Source organism: Nyctibius grandis, chromosome 4 (assembly GCF_013368605.1).
Source record: "Nyctibius grandis isolate bNycGra1 chromosome 4, bNycGra1.pri, whole genome shotgun sequence".
Taxonomy (NCBI): domain Eukaryota; kingdom Metazoa; phylum Chordata; class Aves; order Nyctibiiformes; family Nyctibiidae; genus Nyctibius; species Nyctibius grandis.
Genome location: NC_090661.1, coordinates 81921515 through 81931477, shown reverse-complemented (window position 1 = coordinate 81931477; position 9963 = coordinate 81921515). Strand labels below are relative to the sequence as shown.

The 9963-nt window shown below is 41.8% G+C and overlaps 1 protein-coding gene across 1 annotated transcript; it reads left to right on the top strand.

The window, feature by feature from the left end:
• The first annotated feature begins 6536 nt into the window (after window positions 1–6536).
• CHCHD1 (coiled-coil-helix-coiled-coil-helix domain containing 1) lies at window positions 6537–9645 on the top strand. Its single transcript, XM_068399113.1, has 3 exons — window positions 6537–6713; window positions 7316–7434; window positions 8860–9645. The coding sequence occupies exons 1-3, from the start codon at window positions 6572–6574 to the stop codon at window positions 8971–8973; spliced, it is 375 nt and encodes a 124-aa protein (XP_068255214.1). The 5' UTR covers window positions 6537–6571; the 3' UTR covers window positions 8974–9645.
• The last annotated feature ends 318 nt before the right edge of the window (window positions 9646–9963 follow it).

Here is a 9963-nt window from a genome sequence, read left to right as displayed (position 1 = left end):
CATGTGTTTCTTACAGATACAAATTAAGTCCCCCATTCCGTGCCATGTTGGGTACCTTTTTGAAATAATTGATCTTGCATTGGAGGGAGACTAATTTACTTAGTGTCGCGGGTTTAAAAGTACAGGCAGATGTGGCCATACTGCAGTGATGTCTGTAATGGTATAATGGTGTTTTATTTCTCAATTTCTCCTGCCTTTCAGAAGTCACTACTGACTAAATATCGTGTAATTTAAGTAGATTTTCTAGAAGTGTGGGATTTATAACTAAGTCCAGGTATTTGTTATAATTTATCTGCTGGTGCCAAAATTAGACATGCCACATTTAATGTATTGTCCTTGCAGGAATAACAGGAGGAAGTACCAATATAAGCGTGTGTATCATAGCACCTGCTTAGTTCTTGATTAGTGACATCCTAAAGCCTCACTTTGCCTTCCCACTCAGCAAAACGAGCATGTTTGTCAACTAAAAATAGGATTGAAGATATAGTGGTACAAACTTAAGAGTAGCTAGCAAACCAGATAAAAACTTATTCCTTGGGACCTTGATTCATTAATTTGTTAGTTCACAAACATGTATTCTTTCACCACTATTTATTATCTGTACTCAGTATATTACAGTCACCAGTCAACAAGTTTTTTGTTAGTCCTACAGAGGTTTTTTTTGTTTGTTTTTGCTATATGTATGTACTACAGAAGGCTGTTGCTTTGAGCTTCATGACTGTTGCCAGGCATGAGTATTTCTGATTGCCATCTCCCTTCTTAACACGGGTATGAAAGTAGCACAGATACGAAAGTAACTTTATCACAGATATTCTGTGGGTTTTGTCTGAGTTTTTCAAAGTAAAACTTGTAGTTTGTAGTTAAGAGTCACAAGCCGGTTTCAATAGCTTTCTCTTCAAGAGTTCTTAGTGTCTTCCTAGGTTTAGCTATTTTTTACAGTCTTACAGGTGGTGAACTTCTCAAAAGGTAATGAATATCAGCTACCACTCTTCACAGCTGTGATGCTCACCCAAGCCTTGCGTTCTCTTGTATCTGCAGTTTTTTCTGTAGTAACAGATCATACTAGCTTTATTGTGTCCTGTATGTCACAATATGACCATAATTTATAAATGGTGTATCTGTTGCCTATATTAATATACTAAATGTGTTTCACTTACTGTACATGATGCGCAAGAATTAAGGCTGAAATATTTCTTCCAGTGCATATTATGAATAACTTGTATAGCTGCCAGGCAAACTCCTCAGGGGCAGGAGGGGTGGGAATCCTCCCTAGCTGGCTAAAGAGTTGTGGTTGCAGTTGTGTTCCAGGCTGCTGACTGACCTTCACAACATCCACTTCTCTGCATAGCAAGGACTGCAAAATGTTGACTAAAAGTGGTTCTACCACCAGGGCTTTGCTTTCATCTCTCTCCTGTTATTTGGAGGAGGCAGGAGGAGAAGCTGGGTCTCATACCCTTGAAGAGTTTGAGATTAATTTACATAATAATGCATTTGAAAGGATTGCTGTATAATGTCCAAAGACTACTGCCAGTCTTAGCCAAAGTGAACTCAATTTATGATCCTAGTTGTCTTTCTACTAATGCAAGTATGTGAATGCAGACAAGGAGGAAGGTCACTGCAGCAACTATTAATATTTTGGAAAAATGTTTCTGATTTCTGTTCTTGCCTGCTAACTAGATTTCTCACTTCACTGCTTTAAATCCAAACCAGCTAGATGGTGGCTGAATGTATCACTCATGTTGTGACTACTGGAAGGCTTATATGATACTCAGACTGAACAGTGTATACAACATCTTTCTTCATCAAGTTCTTACAGTGCCGTGCCCATGCTCATAAAAAACCACAACTGAGACTAACTGGGAATTATAGCAAAGATACCAAATATTGAGGATGATAAAAAGATTACCTTCATGAATTTTGGTAGGCTTCTACTCGCTAGGGTGAATCACTTCACTGCTTGTCATGCATTTGCCTGTCTACTGTGTGACTAGAGGGAGGTTTTCAAAGCTGTCAGGATAGCTTTATTCACTAGCACTCATGTTCTAAAAATAGGTGTCTCCTCATTACTGCTCATATGGAACACTAGTAGATTCTATTGATGCTGTGTCTCAGAATTGACTTGATGAGCTAGGGTAAGTTTATGTCCTCTTGAGAGGTAAGAGAGGAGAAACAAATGTCTGACAGAAGGTTAAAAATCTAGCAATCCAATTCATTGCATTGGACAAGCTAAAGTTCTCATTCTCCTGCCAAAACTGTGATACCAGGTGCTGCCTATTTTTTTCAGTAAGAAGCTGGGTATTTTATATACTGAAGTAGTAGTCTATGTTTTCTGTCCATTAGCAAGGACTGCAATTTCTAGGAAGCAAATAACCTCACTGAAGAATATAGATTTGATATGTAACATTGGTAGTTTCTAGAACTGAAAAAGAATTGCCTTTTCTTATTTCTGTCACTGTAGTAATTTTCAAACTGAAGATCTCTGGATCCTCTGTGATGGTAAGTAGAATGAGAGCCAGCAACAGTGATGTGTATGTTTGGAGGGAAAGGATAATGAGATTCCCTGGAAATGGTCTGCAAAGTGCAGCAGCTGGAGAATTGCAGCAACTGGAGAATCACAGCAGAAATGCCCCTCTTGCATCTTGGCAGAGGATAGTTTTAACTGGCATGGAAGAACAAATAACTCGTGAAGGACTGGGAACAGGATAAATTGAATTGAAAGAAAGCCATCAGGGACAGCACTGTTTAAACAGGCTTTGCTATGTTAGACAACCAGCCATCTGCCTTACCATCCTTGCATACCCACTCTTCAGCCATTGTCCCGAGGGAGCCACTCCCTTAATGATTAGCTGTCATCCATTTGGTTGGATTTAATTAAGATTGTTGATGGATCTCCAGGCACCTTCTGAGAAGTTGTATTAATCGGAAACATAGGGGGTGGTAGGTTCCTTCATTCTACCCAGAGACTTCTACTGACAGGTTGAAATTAATCAGAGACAAAATCCTTTTAGTGATATGACTGGCTGAGCCAAAGCCTGTGTCAGGCTTTAACAAACTGCACTTCTCTTATGATTCAGTGTCTCAGAGCTGGCAGTGAGAGATGCATGGCCCTGCAGAGGAATTAGAAAGGGTGGAGAAGAATGGGACTGCAGGATTTGTTCCAGAGCTCTGACAAGACTGGCATCTTAATTTGTGTATGCTGTTATATATATATTCTTTCCTGCAGGAAAGACCCATCTAATGCTGAAGTGTCTCAGCTGGAGATGGTTCTGGGGATCTTGGAATGGATCAGAGCAGATCATGATACTTTGTGGCATCTCTGAGCAAATAAGGAGGCACCAGGTAATTTGCAGTGGAAAGGGGCTGGATTTGAGTAGATCTGGGAGTCAGGGATTAGGGATGGCAGCTCAGAACTAGTCAGGTGGACAGAATAATGCAGGGTGGCTGATCTGGTTGAGATAGCATTGGAGTGGGGGCAGGGAGTGACACATCAGAAAAGAAATTGCAGCTGTCATTGTGCTAATGAATGCATTTGTGCTAGTAAGTGCATCGAGTGCTAACACTGTCCAAACACAATAGCTCAGCAGATAGGAGTAAGTCTGAACTGACTGGAATCTTAGCAAACTAGTTAGTTTCAGTACTAAAGTGGGAGTGCCTTAACTTTTAAGGCATCTCCAATTAAACTGGAGTTCAAGGAGGTCAGGGTGAGAATAAATTGTGGTAGGTGAGGGTATTATGAAGTTGTATGAGAAGAATTGGGGCATTCAGGATAAACTTGGGTGGATGTACTGGAATTTTACCTGAAAGCTAGATCCAAGCAGTTCAGAAAGACATGGATATCAACTCTGCTCATTTCTCCCAATAAAACTGATTTCTTAGCCTCATCCCCTACTTGTTTTTTAGGCAGTGTCTGGAGGTTTTACATAGTTACTCCAGAAAGCGAAGTATCCATGGTGTAATTTCTCACCTCTTAAAGAGGGATTTAAGACAACAATCTCATTTTAAGGATGTGTTTTATTACAGCATTGTTAGCATTGTATTTAATTGTGGCATAGCATTTACTGTAGCGTGATAACTGGCCCTTATTCCAGTTGTGATATAGATTCTTTTCAAATCTAATACTAATAGTTTAATCTCTGTGGTTCATTTTGATTTTGACTAGCTGAAACGCACGTTAGAATTCAGCTTTTAACTATGTTGAATCAAGTAAAGTAGTTGTAAATGCAGTTAGAATTTTACATGTTCTTTGTACATTCAGGATTCACAATGAAACATCTGTGGGGTTCACTCATCAGTGTGTTGAGGGAATTGGGTTTCTGGCTGTCCCTATAAAGTCGGCACTTCTGTCCCATCCATTAGTGTCTCTGTGCTATCAGCTATACAAAATACAGGCTACAGAGAGAGATGGCTATTGAGTAACACACCTCTTCTGTAGTTCCACATTCTCCCTTAAAATGAATGCTTGTGTCTTGCTTCAGACATCTGTGCATGGTGTGTGCAGACACCATCACGTACGTTATTCTGTCTGCTCAGGAATTTCTTAGGCTGATGCTCCAATCCCAGGCTGAATGCCAAAAAAAAGAAATTCTAATGCAGACAGCAGTAACTGACAGGAAGCTATTAGAATTCTCCTTGTGTAGCTTGCCTTTCTCTTTCTCAGCAGGCCCCCCCCCATTTTTCTTGGAATTACTTAAAAGAGACATCAGCTTTTGAAGGTGAATGTACCTGAAGGTGCTGCCACCATTAGCTAATGTAATTTGGAAAAAGGGAGGTTGATTTACAGGGAGTGCAGTTCAGCTTCTCTTATGTCCTAGTATTTGCATCTTTCATTTTTATTGTTCTTCTGCAAGTCTAGTTAGTAGCTGCAGCAGGCAAATGCAGCAGGGAAAAGGGGGGGTATCAGTAGGGGTAACTAGAAGAAGCAAAAACAAGAGTAGCTGAACCTCACATGAACTGGAAAACTGAAAAGTACGTCATCTCCCTGTCTTGAATTTGCAAGATTTCTAATGTTTAGAGTCACAGGATGCAAGCCCTCTGGCGTAATTTGAAGGTGTTAGCTTGCTGCTTCTCCACCGGTAGCCAAGCTAGAATAGCTCATTTCCTGTCCCAACAGAAAAAATGGAAGTAGAGAGACATCCCTGTTACCAAAGTGTTTCAGAACTTCCAGACTGACTATTTGAATCTGGACCTAAGGAGATGGAAATTTGCTTCTAAAGACGAGCAAAAGAAATACTTTTTTACTTGAAAATGTTTTCTCATAGTCTTTAAATTGGACTCTTAAGAAAACAGTATTTTAACAATAACACAAAAATAATTATAGAATCAGACATACCAGAATATATATTAAATCTGCAGATGTAGTAAATTCTAGCATTGATACTGATGCAGTAAATTCTAGTAATAATACTGAGAATATTCTGGTATAGGTCTGGTGATGTTTAAATCAAGGTAACAAAATTTCCAATGTCTTGTTAACTTCCATGACTGGGCAGAGGCAAGTGGAGTGCTTTTTTTTTTAATGTCCATAGCTAGGAGGTTGAATATATTATTTTCATCCAAAGCAACGTGCTATGCAAAAAATTGTTCCAACGTTCCTATGGAAGAAAACTGATTCTTCCTAGGTCCTACAGTGCACAAGGGAAATTGGTGGTGCCTGAAGGAGCCCTTAGTGACCACAAGCATCTGAGTATTTTAGGTCACCAGTCCAATGTCTTAACTCCTCTGTTCTCTACATGTACCTTGTCCCTCATAGTGTGCAGAAATCTTTGCACCCCAGCCCTTGAAACGTTACTGTGCCTTCTGTATTACTTGTCTGTTTCAGCTGGGGACATAAGGGCTCCAGAATCAGCCAGGTGAGTTGAGGACTCCGAGGGACTTAAGTCCTACACTAGGAGAGAAACTTCTGGGAACAACGGGATTCTCCATGAGTACGAGGCAGTGAGAACAACACTACCATTTCAGAAGGAGCAGTTTCAGCATCTTCTTGGAAGACAGGGTAGGAACATCAGTAAACAAGGCAGGGGAGATCCAGCTATTAATATGTAATGGAGAGAGAGGAAGGGCTGAGAGTGAAGTGATGCTGAGTTTCAAGCACCAAGAAAAGTTTCCCTACAGTTGCAAAAGAATTCCTTAAGATCCGTTTGAATTATTTGAAACAATCATGATTTCTTCTGCTCTGGCTGAAGTGTGTGTGCCCCTTCATTGGTTAGGTTTGCTGCAGGAAAAGTTTTGGGATGCGAATCGTCCCGAGTTGATACTGGGTGGTTCCCTGCAGCACAGAAACGGTGAGGAGTTACTGCATTTTCACGGCCTTTGCCTGGCGAACAGGACGGTGGAGGAGAAACGAGCTGCCATCACGAACGGACCGATTTGCCGGTTCGTGGGATGACAACATTACCTACCGGCAGCCGCCCTCGGGCTCCCGCCGGGTGCCGTGGGACGCCGCCGCCGCGCCCGGCACCGCCGGGGGCACCCGCACGGACGCCGCTGCGGCGCCGCCCTCCCGCACGCGCCGGGCCGCGCAGGCGCCCGCCGGTGGGCGGGGCCCGTGGCCGCGCGGACTGTGGCACCGAAGATGGCGGCGCCCGTGTACCCGGCCTGGGTCACCCGCTGGGTCTCCGGGCAGTGGCGGCAGAAGAAGCGGCCCCCGGCTATCCGGCCGACCCGGCCGCTGGTGCTGGCCAACAAGGTAGCGAACCGCAGGGAGCAGGCGGGAGGTGAGTTGCCGGCGCCTGGCCGTTAAACGCCCCGTCTCCGGCCGGGGGCGGGGATGATGGGCCCCAGCCCCTGGGGGGTAGACCTGCCGCCGGTGGGCCCTCCGGCGTTGTCCCCAGGAGCTATCGCAACGCTCTCCGGCGGCTTTATCCTCGGAAGGGTGACGGTGGTGTCAGGGAAGGGTCGAGTGGGCGCTCAGAAGCTCCTCTTGCTCAGCGGGGCAGCAGAGGGGAAAGGGGCCTGGTTTGTGCTGTAGAATTAGCACACGGGTTCTTTTGGAAAGATTACTTTCTCATACAGCAACCCTAAATTTGCATCTTGTGATGTTCCGTATGTGAATCATGCATGTGAAATACTTTGTTACATCTCAACATAGCATTTACCTTAAGAATTCAATCATGTTAGCTGGTTGCAATGGTGCTTATCTTTGTGCTAGCAACATCTCTACACAAAACAAAGATGAGATCTTTACTTCGGTGTTATTGTTTTCTCTCACCTGCCTCTACCGCATCTTAAACTTCTCTCTAGACAGTGATGCACTGCAGAGGCTGTTAACGTGAAATCCCAAACACCTGAGATTTTTGTTTGTGTCTTTCCCTTCTAGAGGCGACATGCATTACGGAGATGTCAGTAATGATGGCCTGCTGGAAACAGAATGACTTCAACGATGCAGCTTGTGCCGAGGAGATCCGGATGTTCTATGACTGTGTGGCAAAGGCAGAAGTAATTAAGGCCTCTTGTGTTCTTAAAGGCTAATAGTAGGGAAGGAGGAAGACCCCAATCATTTTTTGTGTGCCAACAATAATAACGTTCTCTGAACAATTTGATTGGTGTTGTAACCCATTTGGGCTGTAGGAGAGATGCAGGATGATGTAGCTCAAACATGCAGTTCTTCCTTTTTGAATGCAGAAGTTAAAAGTAAGTTAAATTAGAATTAAAATAAAGGACTGTAGGAAGGGACTGGATGTTTGGTATGTTATAACTAAGGATGAAACAATAGTAGCATTCAGGGCTTTTTGTGTTGTCAAATTTTTGAAGTAGAGCTCAGTTGATGTCAGTTGACCCTAACTTAGGTCATTTGTTTTGATTTCTTCCAGTTTTTAATCTCTAAAGTTTCAGCACTAATGAAGCAATGACAGTCACTGCTATTCCTCATATTCTGTGATAGTTCTGAATGAGGGAGAATACAATTTGGAGCTGTTAAGTAGAACAGTGATTTGTATGGTATGAGATGTGGATTATATTGTAACTGGGGAGACGTACAGTGTAGGTAAGTTTCTGCAACTGCTCTGATTCATAAAATTAAGAAATAGCTGACTTGGGTACCAATCCAATACCTGCATTATCTAGACAGTGAGGGAGAGTGGTAAGTTAGGATTCCCAAATTCCAGTCTGTCATAAATCTGTAAACAGTTCTGTGCTTGCAGGGGTGAGGGTGGAAGACAAGGTGGTCGAGAAATAGCCAGTGGTTTCAGTAATCCTCATAACAAACAGAATTTTCAGCATACATGAGATAGTTACAGCTATTCTCGATTCTCTGAAAATTAGGAGTTCTTTTGGGCTGTTTCTGACTTTGAAGGATAGACATTTTCTTGAAAAATAAATTTCATATTGTTTGGAAATTAGAGGTTTCCAGCTATATGATAAACTTGAAATCAAATCAGTTTCAAAAGCAGACTAAGATAAGTATATGTACTAAACATGTCCTTAAACTGATTTCAGATTTCCATTTATTTCAATAATAGTGCCATCATTTAATAAATAGTTATTTACTGTTGCTGTTTGACAGCATAAATGAAAAATTGTCCACAATTTATTTTGTGGATTACAAAGAATCAAATTGAATAACAGAAAGTAAAAAGAAAAAGTCTGTGTTGTTACTGTAAGTTTATAATATTGTTAACTAAGAATATGGAAGAATATAATCTTTGCAAGATGTCAGTCAGTCATTAATTACATCATTTAAAGGTCATCAGCTTTTTGAAAGCCTTGTGATTATTGAGCCAAGTGCTATTGTAAGTGTTCCTTAAAGAAACATAATTTTGCTGAAGGAAACATCCCAGTGCAATTAGCAGTAGTCCTTGGGGGTGAGCGTCAACTGCGCAAATAAACAGAGGTAATATTCTGAGCTTTCTTTTTCTCTTTCAGAAGGAGCGCAAGAATCAAAATGAGGAGGACACCCTATCACCCAGGGGAAACTTACCTTCAAACAAAGTGAACAAGCTCCTGAGGAGGTTTCCTCAGATCACACGTTATGTATAATGTGCTTTACTAAAGGGACTGCGGTCAAGCAATTAAAGTTGGAGTCTTTGGCAAAAAAGTGAAAGGTAGACTTGAGTGAGCGTTTGGTGTGAAGTGGTATCTGTCAGCACAGCTCTTGATCACACCTTTGTTGCCAGAGCGAAAAACACCCATCTTGACCATCAGCTGACTTTGTTCATGAGGTTTTTGGGTCTTGCAGTCTTGGGATTTCTGCGGTGTGGTGCTCAGCTAGCCTCAGTGTGGAGTCAGGTCCTTGCTGTGAAATAAGATCTCCTAGGAATGCATGTAAATGCCTTTTCTAACAGTTAGGGGGTGACTTTTCCTCATGTATAAGCTGCCTGCCTAACTTCTGAGCTGCTATCAAAAAGTGCTCAGGCCCAGATATTGAGCCAACTTAAAACATAGTAATGTCATGACTTGTACTCCTGTGTGTATGTATACACAATTTGGTTCCTCTTGACATTTTTGAAATTCCTGCTGCTGTACAGGAAGGCTGTAGAATGAGGAAGAAATATCCAACAAAATACCTTGTTAATACATTGATAAGGTTCAAATATAACTTCAACGTAGAAGCTGGTGATTTAGGCCCTCTGATTTGCAGGTGGGACAGGTACGGTGCCATGTCACATTGATTATGTTGTCTGTACTACAATAAAATAATGCAAGACTGTTGTTTGGCTTGGGTGGCTCATAATCGACAAAAAAATATTCCATTGTTTTGGTAAAAAAACTAAAAGAGGGAGAGACATTTCAAACATGGACTAATACTGAAATAACGTAATTATTAGTTTTGAGTTGTTATTTTTTTCACTAGACTACCACAAAACTGCAGGCAGGTCCCTGTTGTTTTGGGACCTGTACCTAATCGTTAAGAAAAATGCAGTGCATCAGAGAACTAATGATATAACTATTTATATCACTAATTCTTTGGGGCGTAAAGAAAAAGCAAAGAGTAAGAGGGGAGCCAGGCACACACAGACTGTGTGCTTA

What these genes read in the sequence shown, in the direction of transcription:
- CHCHD1 (XM_068399113.1), top strand. Translation starts at nt 6,572, where the DNA reads ATGGCGGCGCCCGTGTACCCGGCCTGGGTCACCCGCTGGGTCTCCGGG. An exon ending in CCGCAGGGAGCAGGCGGGAG is followed by an intron (nt 6,714 to 7,315) that starts GTGAGTTGCCGG and finishes TTTCCCTTCTAG; the next exon opens with AGGCGACATGCATTACGGAG. An exon ending in ACTGTGTGGCAAAGGCAGAA is followed by an intron (nt 7,435 to 8,859) that starts GTAATTAAGGCC and finishes TTTCTCTTTCAG; the next exon opens with AAGGAGCGCAAGAATCAAAA.